The sequence below is a fragment of the Trachemys scripta genome, chromosome 21 (genome assembly GCF_013100865.1).
Source record: "Trachemys scripta elegans isolate TJP31775 chromosome 21, CAS_Tse_1.0, whole genome shotgun sequence".
Lineage (NCBI taxonomy): Eukaryota > Metazoa > Chordata > Testudines > Emydidae > Trachemys > Trachemys scripta.
In genome coordinates, this window is record NC_048318.1 from 12,935,565 (window position 1) to 12,954,691 (window position 19,127).

A 19,127-nucleotide genomic window follows, 5' to 3' on the forward strand; every position below is an offset into this window, starting at 1 on the left:
GCCATGGACATGAACACTTCCCCTGGGTGGTGAATGACTTTGATCCTCATTTGACACATGGAGAAACTGTAGAGGGGGAAGTGATCTGACCAAGGTAGAGAGGGGAAGTGACCTGACCAAGGCCATATTGTACGGAAAGCAAAGCACGTTCACCCCTTGTGGAACCACACTCCTGGGTGCAATGCTGTGTTTACGTGCAAGACCTAAAGCAAGTGCCACCACCTTTAGCACAAGAACAATCAGTTTGGAAAAAAAAAAGTCCCTCTAGACTTTGATATTAGGGCCATTCCTCTTTGTGGCTTTCAAGCTCTGTTACCTTTCTGGTCTAGAGGATTCGGCTGTATCCCATTAATGCTGCTGCACAATATTGCTCTGAGATTTCTGCAGTGACAAAAGGCCCCAAGAACCGTTGGCTTTTTCCCCGGCCAATGCTGGATGTTGAACTGTAGAAAGTGTGTGTGTGAGCGAGACTGAGCGTGACTCTGTGCATTCGTGTAACGGTGCATGTCACGGTATGCCATTGTTGGACTGTTTGTACGTGTATGTGTGTGCGAGACACAGAGCGACACTGTGTCTTCTCCCATTTCACCGCCTTAGCTGTAAAGGACACATTTTCTCTGACTGCTCACAGGCAGCCTGGCTGCAAATCGGCCAGTTCCTGATTGTGCTTTAACTCTCCTCCTGGAGCTCATCTCTGCCAAGCTTCCCTTAGTCACCATAGCAGCAAATGGGCCTGCTGCCTAGCAAAGCTCCTCTCGTGCACTGCCAGGATAGGCTCCCAGCCACCAAGCCACTGGTTTTCCTCACCGCTGATTGGCTTGCCCAGGGCTACTCACACAGAGTCGGTTACATTTCCTGTTGGATAACTGCGGCATATCAAGAAATAATAAGCTCTTCACTTCCAGGTATTCAGGGGGAGTTAATTGTATCTTGAGCGGAAATTACTGTTTAAAAGCCTTTTTCCCTTTGGAGCTCCGCTGAGATCCACGTAAGCAAAAATAGAAGCAAAATACTGATGCTTTTAATGCAGCAAATGGAAAACGTGGTTGCATGTGACGAGCAGAAGGAGTGGATCCTAACGGTCAGAGCCAGGGTCTGGGAGTCTGGACTCTAACTTTAGTCCAGACTGATTTCCTTTGTGGCCCAACGTGAGTCACTTCCCTTGTCTGTGTCTGCGTTGGCCCCAGCTGATAGCAAGTGGTTTGAGATCCGGGGCTCAAGGGTGCTTCCACATTGCAGAGAGACCGCTGTGAAGGCTGCAAGGCGCTGTGGAGGCCACACTTGTGGAAGCTGCACAATTCTAAAGTCTTAAGCTGAATTTGTGTAACAGAGCTTGGGCTGAGCCCTGAGGGCTAGATTCCGAGCTGTGTTACAGCAGTGTAGATCTGGACTATATCCATTGACTTCAGTGGAGTTATTTCAGTTTACACAAGAGAGATCAGAATCAGAGCCTAAAAGTGGGACGGAGGAGAACTGAACTGCCTTGGAGCTGGTGCACTGGGGCTGAGCGCTGGGATAATTACACTGATACTACGAGCTGGGGAAGCTGAATGCAGAGACAATTGCTCTGGAGCAAATGCCCGAGGCTAGCGGTAGGACCGTTGTACTGGTTCACTATCCTCGCTCCGAGTGCTAGATCAGTTGCACTGCAGAAGGAACATCAGCTACCTGCTCTGTAATTGCCTCTTTTAACCAGTGCAGAAAGGTCAATGGACAGTTACTTTTCCTTTATTTTAGGTAGCCCTTTAGCTGTTCCTAGACCCCCATTCCCACTCCCTGAAGGTGCAGCCCAAGATCAGGGTGCATGCTGTGGTCCCGCCACGCCTGGATCCCAGGCACAATGTACATTTAAGTTTGCTATGTGTTTTAGGAGCACAGGACTTGCCAGATTGGATCGCTTCTCTAGTCCACTACCTCATCTCCCATAGGGGCCAGCACAGACAATTCTGCACTCAGCTGCCCTTGGGGAAGACCAGGAAGCACAGACGTCAATACGTCTTGTCAATTTCTGTTTGCAGAAAAAACGCAAACAATGGCCCCCAGGAACAGAGGGAAAGGAAAGAAAGGAGGGAAACAGAAGAAAAAGAAGAATGTGGCAGGTGAGTGTGGAGGAGATTCCCCCATCCCTGTTTCTGTACCCCGGTGTCCCACTCCAGGGCTGGCGTTGTTGCAGGCTCCAGGAAGCCCAAGCTGGGAACGCTGTTGATGGAATGTGTCAGTCCCCAGTGGGACAACAGCTCTAGTGCTGTCTCATCCTCACTCCCCCTGCGCCCTCGCTGTTGGAGCCGCTCCTACATTCTGATGAGAAACAGAAGGCAGCAGCATCTGAGGGCCTTTCCTAAGTGGTTTAATAACCTCCCAAGCCAGGCGGAAGCTAGGAATCAAAGAGAGTGGCCCTCCCAGGCCCCTACTTCTCCCGCTGGGCCTTTAAAATGGAACCACATGGCATTGTGCGGTAGGGACAGGATGCTGGAAGACTGCTAGGCACATGTTTTTGGAGGGAGCTCCTCAGCACTTACACCTCCAGGAGACCCTGCTTTAGCCAATGTCTGTGAAATATAACCGCCCGATTCTGAGGGAAACGTTCTGGGTAGTCCCAGGCATGCATTCCCTATGGCTGCGACAAGTATCGCAGACAGATTCCTATCCCAAAGTGACACAGGAACGGTTAGAGCATTGCCCTGGCTTATTTCCAATTGATGACCCAGGGGATGGTTCACAGGCCCTGGTTCCTACTCTGAGGCAAGTCTGATTCAAATGCAAAACTGTTCCTAGCTTTCACATGGCAGGAGGGTAGGCGAGTGCTATGGGCCAGATTGTCCAAAGAGCACCCTACCCTGCCTGGTGCGAGTCAGGCCCTTGCCATTTTGAAAATCTGGCTCTTATTTAGATGCCTAAATGGGAGTGGAGATCTTTGGAAAATCTGGCCCTGTTTGTTGTTCCTGAGCCTTGAAAATCCAGCTGCAGGGTGGGTGAGGAGCCAGGATTCCAGTCCCGTGCATGGCCATGCTTACCCTGGAGCTTGTCTCATCCTCTGCGTCAGATCGGCAATAACATTCTCTTCTTCGCTCGCTTGCTGCAGAAAATGAAGTGGAGGAGAAATACAGGAAAGCAGCCCTGGAGGTGGACATCCTGAAAGAGCACCTGGGTAAAAGCCTCATCTCTTTCGTTGGGATGTGTCCTGCTACAGCGGGGACTGGTAACAGGTGGAGGACCGGACTGAGGGGAGTTTTCTCCCTTCAGAGGGGAGACAACTGCTGGGAGCCACCGAGTTTCCCATATGGGATCAATCACTATCCCTCTGCGGAAGTTTTCATGGTAACGAGCCCAGTGCTGCTTTCAGTTACACCAATGTAAATCAGCAGTAACTCCAGCGAGGTCAGTGAGTTTCTGCCACTGTACGTGAGACCAGTCAGGCCCATTGATTTATATCTCTCCAGCCCCTTTCAACTTGAAGGCCCTCTCCCACCCCTGGAATGCAGCCACCCCTGGGGTGGAACCCAGCCTCTGTTTCACGAGGTGCAGGGATGCTGTGCAACAGGTTAGGACCAGGAAGTGAAGAAAAATTTCCCATTGCTATTGAAACTGCAAGGGAGAACTTTAGGGAAGCAGGATGTACTTGGCCAAGGGTAATTAACCATGGGAACAACTTACCAAGGGTTCTGGTGGCTGCTTTTCCATCACCAGAAGTTTAGAAAAACACCCAGTCTTGATGTACAAACAGTGTGCTCTAATTCAAAACAGGAATTAATTCGGGGAAGTCGTATGGCCCGTCTAGCCAGGAGCTCAGATGTAGTGATCACAGTGGGCCCTGCTGGGCCTTAGAATCTATGAATGAATCTGTGAATTTGGCCAAGCAATCAGGGTTAGTAACCTGGGCCCAGATCCTCAGCGGTATTTACGTGCCTAACTCCCAGTGAAATCGGTGGACGTCTGGTGCTTAAATTCCTTTGAGTATCTGAGCCCTAGTGCTTGGGAAAAGTGCAAGGGCCCGTTGATGACCACAGGCGGTCAGGACCTTGGTTCTCCATCAGTGCTGGAATATTGCACGGCCAGCAGTACAGCGCCCTCCCCCTTGCACTGAATCACCACCATCCCGGGCAGCTCCAGAGGGCTCCAATGCAAGTGCTGTAAAGCTCAGTTCATAACTGTTAGCAGCAGCCCTCTGAGCACGAGGCATGGAAGATGGTAGAGAAGTGCCAGGTACTGTATTGTGGCCCTTCGCACTCCCTCTGGATCCAGTCCTGCTCTCACATGGAAGTGTGTAGGGGTGTCCCTTCCCCAAATTCACAGACTCCAGGGGCAACATTGCCGGGTATCCGCCTGGGGGGCAGCATGTCAGGGGAGGGGAGGAGGTTCCATCCTTTCTGTTGAGCTGTGCATCTCCGCGGCCGGCAGCCCTCCGGAGGGACGTGGCCAGGCAGGCGAAGGCTGACAGCGAAGGACTCAAGCAGAGGCTGCTGGAGCTGGAGCGGGAGCTGGAGATGTCGCGGGACGACAAGAAAGACATTTACGAAGGTGAGGGGGTGGGGCGCTGTTGCCTAATGCTTGTGGGGTGTGGCATCCTGCTGCTTTAAGAGGGAACCATGCTTCTTCAGCACTGCCTGGTGGGGAAGTGGCTGGGAGACGATAGCAGGCGGCTTGAGGGCTGCCTGAACCCCCAAAATTCTTCCTAGGCAGAGGCAGCTGCAGCCAAAGGCCATGTGCTCCATTCCCTCCAGACCCGTGGATGCCCCTCAATTGTCCCAAAGGAATGGAACACAGCTGGGCTTGTGGACAAACTCCCATTGCTCCCCTACAGCCATCCCTACATGGGGCTGCATTGTCCCTTGGAGGCTCCGCACATCCCATGCCACCCATCCCTGCAGAGCAGCGCCCCCCTGGTTCTATTGGCCATACGCACCCTGCGAGTCGGGGGCCGATGCACCCCCAGCTGTGGACTCAAGAGCCTTAACCTTTGTCCCAGGTCTGGAATCTGGGCTCCCCTCCTGTGGAGGGCCTCCACTGGTCTTTTCCATTAGCAAATGTTTCCCTCTTCAATAGCTCTAACCCCTGCCAGGGCCTTTGCTTGAAGGTAAAGCTCAACCAGTGGTGTAGGATCTGAGCAGTACCTAAACCCTACGCTGCTTTGGCTCCCTGCAGCTGGGCTTATGGGCAAAATTCCCCACGGGGGCTCTCTTCTGCACATACAGCCCCCTGCCCTTAGTGCTGGTGGGAGGAGTTGATGTCCCCCACAAGGAGGCCCTCTGCAGGGCCAAGAGGGACAGATGGTTCAGTGGTTAACCTGAGTGCTGGTTTCAATCCCCTGCTTTGCCACAGCCTCCCTGTGCGACCATGGGCCTGTCCCTTAAGTTCTCTGTCCCTTGATTCCCCACCCCCAAAATGGGGTAATAGCCCTGCCCTGCCTCCTGGGGTGAGGATCGAAACATTACAGAACGGGGCAGTGATGGGCCCCGAGAAGAGCCTGTAACAGACAGGAGGGGAGTGTGCCTGCTGGGTTGCATTTTTGTCCCTCTTGAAGAGTTACCATATTTGGCACCTTCCTCTCCCCACCCTTGTGCCCTGGGACGCCCAGAGATGATCCGACAGTACCAGGAGCTCCAGCGGCAGACAGAGACCCGCATACAGCAACTGGAGACCGAGACAAAGCAGCTCCAGGAGCAGCTCGGTAGGGCAGCCTGACACTCTGGGATGGAGGGAGGTGACCCAGGCCAGTGGGGACGTGCGTGCTGGCCAGCAGGGAATTTGAGACACGCTGTCACCTGCTGAATGGCAATTCTGGGAATGTGCTTCTCTCTGGGGGCCGCAGCATTTCCCTGGCAGGCTTAGTGGGGCCCTTGGAATCCAGGCTGGGACCTCTTCTGTCCAAAGGGAACACTAAACAGTGGGATCCCATCTTTGATCTCGTAGCCTGGACGCTTCTCAACCCTGCACTCTCCGCCGACACCACTGGGAGGAGATCTCTTCCCCCCTCCCCAACCTCTCATAGCCCCTGCAGTGCTAGGAGAGCGAGCTGATTCTGCTCTGCCTCATGCATCAGCTGTAGGGAAATCCCACATGCAGAACGCACCTTCCCAGCTGGGTGACAAACCACCTCTGCCCAGGGCTCTCTGCCCAGGTACCCCCTGCTGCAGTCAGATCACAATGGAGCCTTTGATGTTGTGATTCCTAGGGGTTGGAACTCCCCCACTCCTCCCTCCCCCAGACTGTCTCATGCCACTTCTCCTTCCCCTTTGGGAAAAGCCTCTCAACCCCTTCCCAAGGTGTGCGCTGGTCTCAACGCTGCTGGACCCCACGTGGGTGAGCTCCTCGCCCCTTGGCTTGTCCTGGTGCTGTTTAGGGAATGCCCTCTCTCCATACACTGCCAAGAATGTGATGCTGATGCCCAGCACCCTGTGCCCGGGGCAGAGGGCACTTTGTCATTGACACAATCGCTGTGGTGCATTCACCTGCTCGTCTGCCCTCAAGGTCAGGCCAGCCCCAGCTCCAGTCCTGATTCTTCACCTCCTACCCCCTGCAGCTGAGATGTCCAGGCTCCTGTGCTGGGATCTGCTGCCTGCCATCCCCTGCAGCTATTCAGCATTCCCACTCCACTGCCCTCCTCCTCTCACTCCCTGGTGTCTCTCCCTGGCAGCAACTTGCCGTGAGGATATCCAGCAGGCCCAGGCGGAGAGAGAGCAGGTGCTGGGGGAGAAGGACCAGACCATCGCCGAGCTGCAGGGCAAAATCAATGCTATGGAGACAGAGTATGAAAAGATCCTGCACGTGAGTCACTGTGGCAGGGGTCTGGCGCCATGCCTAGGGGTGGGAGAGCCCAGTTGGAGCAGGCCAGGGATTGGGTGGGAAGTTTCTCCCTCTTCTTAGAGGAACATGCCAGCCCTTCTCCACAAAGCTGGGGGTCCTATTTCCAATTAACCAGAGACACAGAGGAAGAGTGGCTACCTGCTGGTATCTACTCTGTATGTTCCCAGGGTGCCCCCCCACCCCCGCAGCATCTAGGTACCCAGCTCCAGAGCCTCCCCACTAGGCCCCTAACCCCCTGCCCCAGAGGAGGCCCCCCCTTAGTGGCTGTTCTTCACCTGTTGCTTCTCTGCCCTCTCCCTCCAGGGCAGCCTGGACCGAGTCCTTTCCAAGCTGGCAGCCGCCCAGGGCTGCTGGGAGAAGGAAGCCACAACCTTGCACATGGAGCAGAAGGAGAGACTGCGAGAGTTTGGGCTCAATCCCCTGGAGATCTAGGGCCCTGGTTTACACTGGGGCAAGGGGCCATGTAGATGCCCCCTCATGGCCAACCACTAACCTCTCAGCAGTGGCAGCAGGGATGTTTTGCTTGACAGGGCCAACAGGTATTCTCCTAATTGGGGGAGGAGGGGGCAAAGGGGGACTTAGCGCTAGGGGAAGGAGCTGAATCAACAGCCCTGGAGACTGGTGTCCTCTGACCCCAGTGCAGCTCTCTCGACAGCAGACCCAGCTCAGCTTGGCCTGGGTCCCCGCAGCTAGCAGGGAGAGAACAATTCAGTCTCCAGGCCCCCTTTGGTCCTTGGCTTCTCTGCTGAGACCAGCCCTTCCCGCTCCCCCCAACCTCCTGCCCCTTCCCCGAGAGTCCCATCAGGTTCACTGCTTCTCAGATCAGCTTAGGTAATTTTTTAAAAGTTGTTTTAATTGTGTAAAATGAGAAGAAAAGGAGGAAGTGGGAGCCAGCTCCGGTGCAGCAGGGGGATGGACGGCAGCTGCTGGGCTGGGGCTTGCAGAAGGAAAGGCCGGGGGTGGGGGGAGGGGGGAAGGCTATGCACAGCACAACAACACAAGGAGCCAGACCCTCAATGAGCAGCACAGCTAATTGGGAACTTACACAATGGAGGTCAGACCCCACGCCAAGGGAGTAACTGCTGACCCCGCCCTCTGCTCCCCCAACCACCAGCATACACAGTGCCCCTGAGAAGCGGTCTGTGGTCTCCCAGCAATGGAGGGCATGGGTAGCCCAGTCCCCTGCAGATGGAGGGGTTGGCCTGGATTCTCCCCCATTGCCAAGGCGCTGGGATCAACAAGCATCTCAAGCCCACGTCAGAGAGGTACCTGGGTGGAATTCAAATCTCTGACCCGCCAAAGGGTCCTCTCCAGCCCAGCGCAGCCCGGGGAGGGGAGGGGAGACTAGGAGGCTACTGGCAGATGTACAGAGTTAGAAAAAAAGATAACTGCACAGCCAGGCAGAATCATCTCCCGGCCCCAGCGAAAGGAATGCCTGCAATAACCCACTGCCTCTGGTTAAACGTGGCCAAATGCTCCCACATCTTCTCCCAGGAGACTTTCCACCAGCCCCCCCCCCCCCCCAGTCCCTAGAGCCAGCCCCACAATGCAACTGACTCCACTTTACACCAGCAAAAGGTTTGGGCCCCCAGCGCATAACTTGCTGCCATTCCTCCCCCAGATAACTCTTCACTCTTAACAGACAGCGAGGCCCCTTGCACCCCTTGAGCCACAACCTCTCAGCAGGCAGGCTGGGTTTCACTGCCCCTAACTTCAGGGTCTCTCCAAACTATGCAGCTGGGGAGATGAACTTGTAAAAGCCACAATTAGGACCTAATGTAGCAGCTCTACTGTCTCCAAACCTCCATGCTTTGGTGCAGCTCCTTGGTAGAGCCAGTGCTAGCAGCACAAGGGGTGAAGAGACACCATTGTCCTTCACTTACCCATGGCGCCACCGTGTCTGTTAATAAAAAGTTGCTGTGATGCCTCAGCCAGGTGGGTAATTGGTTTCCCATAGGTGCAGGCCCTTGGGCCTCCTTGTTTCACTGACCTCACCTGTTCTGGTCCCTGCTCCCATGCTGGGCCTGCCCTTAATCTGTGAGGCTAATCTCAGGAGAAGTGGCAGCTTTAAAGTCCCAAGATCAGCGGATTGATGCAGCGGCTCACCAGGAAATCAGATCAAGGGAAGAATCAAAGTGCAAATTATCGTGCGTGCAAAATCGCGTGTCCAGGGTTGGTCTGGGCTGTGGTTTGAAGCCGCTCCAGAAGTGGGATTGCGCTGAGCCCATGGGTCCAGAACAGAGTGGCTAGAATGACTGACTCAGTCCCTTCCATTCCTCACACCGTGGCTCCTGCAAGGAACGGAGAAGGGTCAGTACCAGTCAGTTACATGGCCCTTCTGGAGACCCTGAGCGTAGGGGCCATCCATAGGGAGACTGGGGAAGCAGCAGAGATGGGGGTTCCAGGTGGCATGTGGGACTGTGAAGAGGTTCTTAGAACCATGGCACCACCTGCATGGAGGCTCCTCCCCCTTTGCTCTCACCTGCCCTGTCTCACTCAGTGTGCAGGGGTGGGTCAAGCACAGTTTGGTTACTTCTCTGTCACCCCTGGGATTCCCCCCATCCTGGCATCCCCACCTCCACTCCATGTGGCTTGGGGGCCAGATAGCAAGACAGGGACACTGATCTCAGTCTAATAACCATGTAAATCCAGAGCAACTGAAGATAATGGAGTGACTCTAGATTTACACCAGGGGCTAAGAGGTGGAGCAAGTTCACTCGGTGTTCCTGGCCCCGGTTCTGCTCCCATGTACAATGGTGTAAGTTGGAGCAACTACGCTGACTTCTAGGCAGTTCCAGCCAGGCAACAGAGCAGCGTCTGGCCTGTCGCATTTGTTCTGACTAACGAGTCACTGAGGAGCTGGAGGGAGGCCAGAGAGGAGCAAGCAATGAAAAACCATCCCAGGTGCGGAGGGAAGAGCTTGGCTGATGAGAGCTCCTGCCATGGGACGGGCACAAACACCTTGTAGGGAGAAGAGTTAGTGAGCCCCGGGCCTAGAGGAGTGACTGAGACCTTATTTACACTGAGGTTTCAGCCCTGGGCGTAGCTGGGCTGGTGCAGACCTGAGTCACACCAGTGCAAGGCCATTTGTAGCACTCCAGCTCTGCCAGTGGCTACACGCCCCAGTGCAGGGAAACCCTAAGGAAAGGAAAGCGGAACATTAGGAAGGGGCTCCTCTGGAACCATCTCCCTGCAGGCAGGGGAGGGAGCCCCATTGCTTGAGACTAAACCCCACAGCAAACCATCCTGGTCTGACTCTCGGGCCTGCCCGGGCTAATACAACAACTCCTGCTCTGGCTTCTCTGTAGAGTCTTGACCCCAGGTGACTGCACTGGCAGGGCGATGTGGAGCCTGGGGCGATACTTAGAAGGTAGCAGCAGGACCAGCCTTACTCACACTCACCTGCCTAGAACCCAGCAGGGCCTCGGTCCTGGCAGCAGCATCGCCGCCCTCTGCCATATCGGCCGTGACTGCAAGGTCCATCTCCCTGTAGCTCCTGAGCTCTTCCTGCTCCATCACCAGCAATGTCAGCTGCTGCCCACTCTCCTTTATCCTCCCCAGCACCTCTTTGTAGCTCTCCTGCTCCACGTTCCTCCCGTTGACCTCAATCACCACGTCCCCCTCCTTCAGGCCTGCTCGCTTCCCGCCGCTGCCCGTGGCCACCTGGGAGACAGCAGCCATGTCGCTCAGGTAATACTCAGCCTTCACCGCCCCTCCGGCTTCTCAGCCGTGCAATCCAACGGGCAGGCCACAGAGCTGGGTCAGGGTCCCCTGCTCCTGACCATGCTCTGTGGGTGCGGCGGGGGAGTCACTGGCTCTACCTGCTTTGGAATACGGCAGGCGGACCGCCCCAGCATTGTCCAACCACCAGCATGGGGTGTTGTCCGTTCAGAGCCTCCGACGCCCATTGTCCAGGGTGGGCTCTGGACGGCAAAGCTTTTCCAGCTAATCCTTCTAATAACCATACTAGGTGGTTCTGCCCAGCGCCAGCCGACTGAGGAGCCCACAGCGCTTTACACACGGGCGAGTTAGTGAATGCAATGGGCCTGGAAGCCAGGAGTCCTGGTTCCCAGCCCCCTGCTGTAACTACTCCCCTCCCCGAGCTAGGAAGAGAACCCAGGAGTCCTGGCTCCCAGCCTCCAGCCCTGCTATAACCCCTGACTCCATTCCCCTCCCAGAACTGGGAAGAGAACCCAGGAGTCCTGACTCCCACCCCCACCAAACATTGCCTCCAGCTGGGAATGAACTCAGTGGTGGGGAGGCAGCTCAGGATGCCAGACGTGGGCAGCCAGGGACACAGAGAGGCCTGTTCCCTGCTCAGTCGCTGCCTTGGGGGAGAGGGGTGCTGGGCAGGGAGTCCGAGTCCTGGGAGTTACCCATGCCAGAGGACAGTGCCGTCTGGAGCCTCTAGCTCAGGCTGCGTGTGTGTGGGTCTGAGGCTGACCGGGATCATTTGGCCCACCCTTGGCACTGAGGCGAGGGGCATCGAGGGGAGTTACCTGCGTGATAAAGACCCCCGGCTTGTTGGTGACAGTCTGCAGCTGGAATCCGTACCCTTCCGGCCCCATGTCAAGGTGGCAGAGGCGGGGTGTGCCGATGGGCGCGCCATTTCCCTGAGGCATGCTGGGATGGGATCCTGGGGTGGTGGGAGTGCCCGATGAAGGGTGCCCATCTTCACAGAACAGCAGCGGGGACAGCCCAATCTGGAAAACCAAGCAGGCTGAGTCTCACTGCTCCTGGGGCCCTGAGCCAGAGGAGAGCATCCCCAAGGGGGGAGGTCAGTTTTGCCAAGGCCTCTGTCTTGACATCCCACATGGCCATGGGCATATAGTGACCCAGCCCCAGCACTGAATGGCAGAGGGTGCCCAGGGAGGAATTTCTGTGGGGCTGCTGCCCCCAAAGAGGGCAGGGTTGGCATCTCTCCCTGCTGCCCACCAGCCCTCACACTGCACCACGTACCGAGCTGTAGAATTTGTCTCCATCCGGATCGATGACCAGCAACGTCACCTGGTTGCCGCCGGCACGGATCATGTCCACCACCTCCTGGTGGCACAGCCCCTCCACGCCCTCACCGTTCACGGCCAGGAGCCGGTCTCCATCCCTCATCCCCGCCCTGTCGGCTGGCAGCCCGGTATCCACCTCACTCAGGAACTGGCCTGCGCGTGTGGGGGACAGACCCAGAGAGAGAGGGAGCAAGAAAAAAAGAAAGATGAGAGGAGAGAAAAGGAAAATTGTGAGCGTGAGAGAGAAATTAAAATTTCTTTACTGACAGGGTCCATACTGTGGGGCTGGCCCTCTCCAGTTAATGCATTGATCCTCATGGGCAGGAGGCGATTAGGGACAATATCCCTCTTTTACAGATGGGTAAACTGAGGCAGATGGGTGACCTTGGGCAAGTCCCTAAGGAGTCAGGGACAGAACTCAGGGCTCCCAGGCCTGCGCTCAGGCCTCTGCGATACGCACCGATAGCCCTAGCTCCCCATCCCGAGCCGCCTTACCCATCGTCCCTGAGCTGCACTTCTCTTCCTTCAGCAGGAACCCGTAGCCATCTGGACCTTTCACCATGTGCAGCTTCCTGGCCTTGAAGGGCAGCGTGGCGGCATCGGCCATGGCAGCTATGACCCTGACACCCTGCTGCCGGTAGAACTCCTCCGACTTGGCATCTATCACCAGCAGGGTCACTTTGCTGCCACTTTGCTTGAGCTGGTGCCAAAATAAACACACGCGCGCACGGAGAGCCACGTGGGCCTGGTTAGAATCAGCACAGGGCCCCCTGCCACCCTCCCACAGGGCATAAGCCCTGGTAAAGCCTGGAGACCAGGGACAGGGCAGGGACAGTCCTGGGCATCATGTCTTCACCGTGCACATTGGAACTTGTGGAGCCAGATCTCAGAGCACGGAGTGTGGGGAGAACCGGGCATTGACCTGGTAGGGCATCTCCAGGGTGATGGGCCCTTTGTCCCCTGGGAATTATCCACTACCATCTGCTGAGTGTGGAGCCAGAAGGTGACTGGATCTTTGACTTTAGAGCAGGGGTCGGCAACCTTTCAGAAGTGGTGTGCCGAGTCTTCATTTAGTCACTCTCATTGAAGGTTTCGCGTGCCAGTAATACATTTTAACGTTTCTATAAGTCTATATTATATAACTAAACTATTGTTGAATGTAAAGTAAATAATGTTTAAGTAAAAGTAAAGTCAAATGTTTAAGAAGCTTCATTTAAAATTAAATTAAAATGCAGAGCCACCTGGACCAATGGCCAGGACCTGGGCAGTGTCAGTGCCACTGAAAATCAGTTCGCCTGCCGCCTTTGGCACGCGTGCCATAGGTTGCCTACCCCTGCTTTAGACAGACAGACACTGCCTACCTTAGAGGAGGCATGATTGTGAGGGGGAGTGGGGTGGAGAAGAGGATGAAGGTCGTGGGGGAGGGACAGGCAGATGAAGAGAGAAGGCAGGGACAGGAGAACTGAGAGGTGAAGGAAGGGCAGAGGGACAGTGACCGAGGAATGGTGAGTGGGAGCAGATAGGCAAATGCAGGGCAGAGAGTGATGAGTGGGTGAGAGGGAGGGAAATGGGATCTAGTAAGACAAAAGGCAGCAAGTGTCTGACAGACACGTTCCAAGGACGTGAGGGGAGACTCGGGCCAGTCTGTGACCAGGTGGCCCCCCCGGGGAACAGCTTGGCAGTGGGACACTATGCCTGGGTGTGTACCTTCCTGGTGAGCTGTGCGTAAGTGTAGTTCCTCACACTGGCCCCGTTGAGCTCGAGCAGCCAGGAGTCAGAGGGGACACCCGCTTTATCTGCTGGGCTGTCACTCATGACGGACAGCCGGAACGTGCCCTTCACACCTGCATGGAGAGCAGAGCAAAGGGAATGGGATAGTGCTGGGAGGTCCGGCTGGCCCTCCCGTGGGGAAGCGGGCAGTGGAATACACACAGGAAGCACTGGCAGGGTTTTGATGTTTTCTTTTACCTTCTGGAGCTGAAACACTGAAGCCAAAGCCACTTTTGTCCTTCACGACGTGGCAGAGCTGTGGCCTGGCGTGGCCCGGCAGCAGCTCTGCCAGGTTCCTGTCGAGGGCTTTTGCAACTTCGTAGGCATTGCCATCCAGGACTGCAACAACCACCTGGTTACCACTGGCCTTGATCTTCTGCACCACCTGCAAGAGAGCCCACACACATGGGCCCAGGGCCGGGGGGATCCAAACACGGGTCTTGGGAGGGATGTCATGCTGGCAGAAGGTACTAAATTGACAGTCCTGGAGACGCTACAGGACACAGGACAGGGAGAACCTGGGCTGCAGCAGGGCAAGCTTCCCAACCCTGCCCTGCCAATGTGACTCACCCTTGCTAGGACAGAGAAGGGAGCTCTGCCTTCATGGCCTGCTCACGCTTTGGGCTAATGCTGCCAGCAAGGGGCCAGGGGGCATGATGATTTTCATGCTGTGGACGTTAGGAATTGAGCTGAGGCCCAGCAAACTCATTTCATGGGAGCCACCCAACCGCCCTTGGGAGACAGACTTGAACCAAAGCCCAAATCCCAATACACTGGAGCTCCAGGGGAGTTCGGTTCTGGAGCCTGACATTATGGCTCAGGCCCATGCCAAGTCTCTGCCGGCTCCTACCATGGACAATCAGCAGGGTACAGTGTGGGGCAGCCAGTGCCCCATGGCAGTTTACCCACCCCGTTAACCAGGCTGAGCTGATGGCGCTAGTCACAGACCTCGACGCTCAGCTCTGCCCACGCCTTACCCTGAAGTGCTCCATGTTGTCCACATATTCACCGTTCACCTCCAGGATCCGGTCCCCATCCTGCAGGCCCCTGCGCTGGGCCATCCCCCCGCATGTGACCTGCCGGATGATGTGCCCCTTGTTCCGCACCTCCTCACGTAGGCAGAACCCAAAGCTCTCCCCATCGCCCTTGGTCAGCAGGTAGAACCGTGGCTTCTCTGCGCCTTCTGTATCTGAGGGGAGAACAGAGCCTGTGAGTGCCACGTGGTACCCAGGATGCCACCATGGAGGGGGACATGGGTAAGCAGTATGTGGGGAATCAGTAAACGTGTAGAGTTATTAACGAACTGGGGTACCCTCCCCTCCCATGCACATCCCCTCAGTCATTCAGGTTTGCTAGAGAGGCAGGATTCTGCCTCCTCCGGGCCAGGTGGAATTCTAGTCTATGCTCAGTCTTGTACCAGCTGGACGCTCACGTGCCTGTGTGTGTACCGGCCTGTGTCTTTGTGCACCTGTCCCAGGCACTTCTGCATATTCATATCATATGGATAGCGTCAGGACAAATACGTCTGCATACACATGTCCACCTGTACTTATGCACCTGCCTGGATCGCTGTGTGCATGCAGACACATATGTGTCTCATGTGTCTGCACCCGTAGGTATTCGTGCCACACTGTGGGTACATATGCACTCACATGCACACATGCGCGCCTCCCTGCATGTGAATGCACATCCCGCTGCACTTGCATGTGATGGCCTCCCAGCAGGGACTTGTCCCCTCTATGGTTTCTCCTCATCCTTCTATACGTGGGTGGAGGGTCATTTGAGTCAGGGCTCCCTTGGTTTGGTTTTGCCAGAAGCAGAGAAGAGACTCACTGAACCTCCCACCCAACAAGACAGCAGCAAAGAGACTGCATGCAAGCTGGCCTCTGTCCAGGTCTCTGCCACCCCTCACAGAGGGGTATGGGTGCAGTGCAGGCAAGGGTCTTCAATCCAAGTGTGTGTGTTGCAGGGGGGGGGGGGCTGTTGGCAGGTCTCTTAAACATGGGGGCTCAGGAGAGGGGACTTCTCCTTCTACATGGAATGGAAGTGCCCAAGAAGCATCAGCTATGAACAGTTCTGGTCACTCATGGGACTGCAAGATGGCCTGCTGGTAGGTGGTCTCACTCTACAGGTCATGTCCACCCCCGCCCTACCCCCCACACACAAACACAACGCCCAGCCTGGCCCTGGAGGGAGGGGACCCTGCTGATCCTAGTTTCTTCCATTTGCTCGTGAAGAGGAACAACCCCACCCCACAGCAAGCCCAGGGCTGCCCCTTACCGGAGTCCTCAGCCAGTGACAGGGCTGGGTTATCAATCCCGTCCTTGGGGTTGAATTCAAATTTCCTGAAATGATAAGAGAAGAAAGCAAGTCAATCTACAGCAGCCAGACCCATTGGGCCCCACTCCAGCTCAGTGTGCCATGACATCACACCCCAGCCACATGGGCAGCAGCTGGCAGGCAGGAGGGGGATGCATCTGCTGGCTTCTTCCTTGGGAGAATCTTGTCCACAGGCTCCAGTGTTCATATAGAAATGGAGGGGAGGGAGAGGGACCCGAATGGGACCCTGGAGGGCAAGGCAGTGGGAGGCTTCAGGGTGTGAGATGACCATCTCAGGGGTCAGGAAGGAATCTCCTCACACCCCTGCCATGCAGCATGGTACAACCAGCCAGGTGCTGTACTGCCTTCCCTTGTAGCATCCAATATTGGCTACAGCCAGAGGCAGCAGACCAGGAGTCCAGTCCTGCACGAAAAGCACTTTTCCTATTGCAATGGGTGACTGGTGTGTCTGTACACCACCTCCCCCTGAATCAGAACTGCTCAGCTGTGTGTCATGGCCCCCATACTGCTAACAGCTAGGGGAGATTCTCCTTTGGCCTGAGCTTTTGGAGCAAGGGGGGGGTCCCCATTGTGCCCAAGACGTTCCCAGGAGCCCCTGGGAACTGTGAAGTCCCACATGCCCGTGGAATTGTCACACTCCCACACACAGGCACAGGAAACAGTTGGCATGAGACCACAAAGCCACCCTTAGGAGACCAACAATACCCAAGTATACAGGAGTAGCACAGCACTTACAAGGTTAACTCCTTGGTATCCTCAAGTCCTGCAGAAGAAAAGGCTCTGAGGTCAGATGGTCTCTCTAGTAGCCATGATATTGCTCACCTCGCCTGGGCTGCATTCACATGCCCACCCCCTGCCTGGGGCTCGCAGACCCTGCTCCAGCACACGCCCCAAGGCACTGCCATGCGCTCACCAAGGAAGGGCCCCACAGGGACACCGACCCAGACTCTTATGGCTAGTTCCCTTCCAGGGGCTGTAAGCAGAGCCCAGACTAGATGGGCACAAACACAGCTCAGGTGCCTCCTTTCCCACAGGCTGGACCCAGCGCCCATTCCAGGTGGCCGCCAGTTCCCGGGCTTGTCAGGAGGGGAGGGAGCCTTGTCCTTGTGCACTGTTGTGCCTGCTTCTTGCCCACGTGAGATGGATGCCCTGCAGAAGCACTTGTGCACAAGCACACACAACACAGCTTTGCTCCATCCACCCCCCCCCACCCCAAACCAGGCGAAAGAGGGGGAGAGGCAGCTAAGTTGGGATCAATGAATCAGACGCATTTTGGAGGACCACAGCCTCCTAAGCAGCTGCTCTCTGCAGTGGAGCCAACTGTGTGCGCAGGGGGGAGCGGGGAGAAGGGAGTCAAGGGCGTGTGTGAACACTTCCCTCCCACCCCCTGCAAGGTTTTTGCATTTGCTCAAAGTTGCATAGGCCATGGAGCCAGCGGGAGAGAGGGGGTTAAGCAGCATTCCTCTCAGCTAAGTCAGTATTGCTCCAGTTGTGAGGTCCCAACGTCACTGAAATTTGGCCGGGCCACCCCTCCATCCAGACTGTCCAGATAGAGGGACAGGGGGTGCTGTACTGTACTGCATCAAATATTACTCCCGTTCCCACATGGCACAGCAGAGGGGAGTCTGCCAAGAACGTGACTCCTGGCAGTCCTGGCTCATGCACTGTGTGGGTAAGAGAGAGGGGAGACAGGAGGAGACCTGGAGTCTCTGCGGTTGGAGGGGCTGGCAGGGCCTGGAATTTGACCCCGTGATCCTGCCCCAAGAAATAGCTGAAGTGGTGCCACTGCTCGCTGGCTAAATGAGGCTCAGTGCAGGGAGTCCAGCCAGCAGGGAGGCAGCTCTGGAGGTGCAGTCTGGACCCGTTCTAGCCAGTGGCCCTTACCTCTGCATTTCTGAGCAGCAGAATGCACCTCATGGCCTTCACCTCCACTTAACTGGGTACTTACTACCCCACCCATCTGGCCTGCTACTGCAGGAAGCTGGCCAGGAGTGAGGGAGGAATTAAACAAGGCCTGAGCTGTGGTGCTCACAGCCAGGGACACACTGTCCTCAGGGTCAGTAGGGGTCAGGTCTGGGCCTTTGTGGGAGACAGGACAAGAGGGCAATGGGGCTTAGGGACAAGAGCAGAGAGTAACTCCTCAGGGATAATGCCCTCAGCCCCCAAAATACCAGCCCAAGAAATCCCATGGAACTGGGGGGGGGCTGCCTAGAACCCCCAAATGAAGAGTCGTCTGTCTCTCCGGATGTCACCAGGACCCCCAAGAACCCCTGCAGCACCCACCCCCACCCTCAGCACCTGGAGAGATCTGTGAAGAAAGCCACAGGCCCTTGGTTTTGTGTGTGTGTGGGGGGGGGGGTAGGTTCCTCAGAATCAACCCCCGTTTCCCCCAGCTGCTTCCCACCCCCGCCATAAGCCTCAGCTCCTTACCTTCCTTTTGCTTCATGGCTGTGGCGACGGTGCAAGGTACAGTGTGAAGTGGCAGGTGAAGCTGGTGTCCCCGCCTCCTCCAAGACTGCACCGGTTTAATATTTAAACAAGGCAGGAGTCTTCCGCTGTGCCCATGAATCTCAGCAAGAGGGAACAGCTCCCCTCCGTTGACCCCTCCAGGTCACACCTCAGCCAGCCCAGCAGTAGGGGGCCTTGGGGTGAATGGACTTGGCCAAGGTCACGCAGCAAGTCAGTGGCAGAGCTGGGAACGGAACCCAGGAGTTCAGGCTCCCAGTCCCAACCACTAAAACACCCCTCTCCTCAGGACATAAAGAGAAGCTGAGAATCCGGGCTGCCTAGTTCAGGCTTCTCAGTCTCCATGGCCCATTCAATCCTTGCCCTCTGCTGAGGAGGTCAATGGTGGTTGGTGGGTTCTATGGATCAGCATCCCCAGACCCAGTTCACACAGGGCACCAGACAGCTGTCCAGAGGAATGACTCTAGTCACTGTGGTCCCAGGCCAGCGTGGAGAGGGAACCCTGGAGGGGAAAGGCTCCATTGTCCATCCCCCAGCCCAGCTGAGGCAGCCAGGCCAGCCACAAAGCCAACCCCCAGGTGGGCCCATGCCCGAAGCTGCTTCACCAGGTTAAGGCCCTGCAACCCCCAATCCTTCTCTCCTACCGACGAGCCATGAGGTGAGTCCCTTCCTCATCCCTGGATTGCTTCCCTACACCATGCCCACATAGCCTGGCTATGGCACAATCTCCAATCCCCTCCCCTC

The 19,127-nt window shown here is 56.2% G+C and overlaps 2 protein-coding genes across 6 annotated transcripts; one reads left to right on the plus strand and one right to left on the minus strand.

The window, feature by feature from the left end:
• The first annotated feature begins 762 nt into the window (after positions 1–762).
• CCDC153 (coiled-coil domain containing 153) lies at positions 763–7,880 on the plus strand. Of its 5 annotated transcripts, none has more exons than XM_034754643.1 (7): positions 780–905; positions 2,019–2,099; positions 3,083–3,148; positions 4,399–4,518; positions 5,576–5,668; positions 6,635–6,765; positions 7,108–7,880. In XM_034754643.1, the coding sequence occupies exons 2-7, from the start codon at positions 2,033–2,035 to the stop codon at positions 7,234–7,236; spliced, it is 606 nt and encodes a 201-aa protein (XP_034610534.1). In that variant the 5' UTR covers positions 780–905; positions 2,019–2,032; the 3' UTR covers positions 7,237–7,880. The 5 variants fall into 5 exon arrangements, with proteins under 5 accessions (XP_034610535.1, XP_034610534.1, XP_034610537.1 ...); XM_034754646.1 differs by having other exon boundaries at positions 902–988; XM_034754647.1 differs by lacking the exon at positions 780–905 and adding an exon at positions 1,009–1,148.
• A 7-nt stretch (positions 7,881–7,887) lies between these two features.
• PDZD3 (PDZ domain containing 3) lies at positions 7,888–19,103 on the minus strand. The gene is made up of 11 exons (XM_034754642.1): positions 18,348–19,103; positions 16,653–16,680; positions 15,858–15,922; positions 14,555–14,766; positions 13,776–13,962; positions 13,515–13,651; positions 12,303–12,507; positions 11,764–11,960; positions 11,304–11,507; positions 10,207–10,467; positions 7,888–9,095 (listed from the first exon to the last, which is right to left on the minus strand). The coding sequence occupies exons 1-11, from the start codon at positions 18,361–18,363 to the stop codon at positions 9,051–9,053; spliced, it is 1,557 nt and encodes a 518-aa protein (XP_034610533.1). The 5' UTR covers positions 18,364–19,103; the 3' UTR covers positions 7,888–9,050.
• Between the last annotated feature and the right edge of the window lie 24 nt (positions 19,104–19,127).

What these genes read in the sequence shown, in the direction of transcription:
- PDZD3 (XM_034754642.1), bottom strand. An exon ending in GATACCAAGGAGTTAACCTT is followed by an intron (nt 15,923 to 16,652) that starts GTAAGTGCTGTG and finishes TTATCATTTCAG; the next exon opens with GAAATTTGAATTCAACCCCA. An exon ending in GTGCAGCTCAGGGACGATGG is followed by an intron (nt 11,961 to 12,302) that starts GTAAGGCGGCTC and finishes CCACACGCGCAG; the next exon opens with GCCAGTTCCTGAGTGAGGTG.
- CCDC153 (XM_034754645.1), top strand. An exon ending in GAAAAAGAAGAATGTGGCAG is followed by an intron (nt 2,100 to 3,082) that starts GTGAGTGTGGAG and finishes CGCTTGCTGCAG; the next exon opens with AAAATGAAGTGGAGGAGAAA. An exon ending in CAAGAAAGACATTTACGAAG is followed by an intron (nt 4,519 to 5,575) that starts GTGAGGGGGTGG and finishes TGGGACGCCCAG; the next exon opens with AGATGATCCGACAGTACCAG.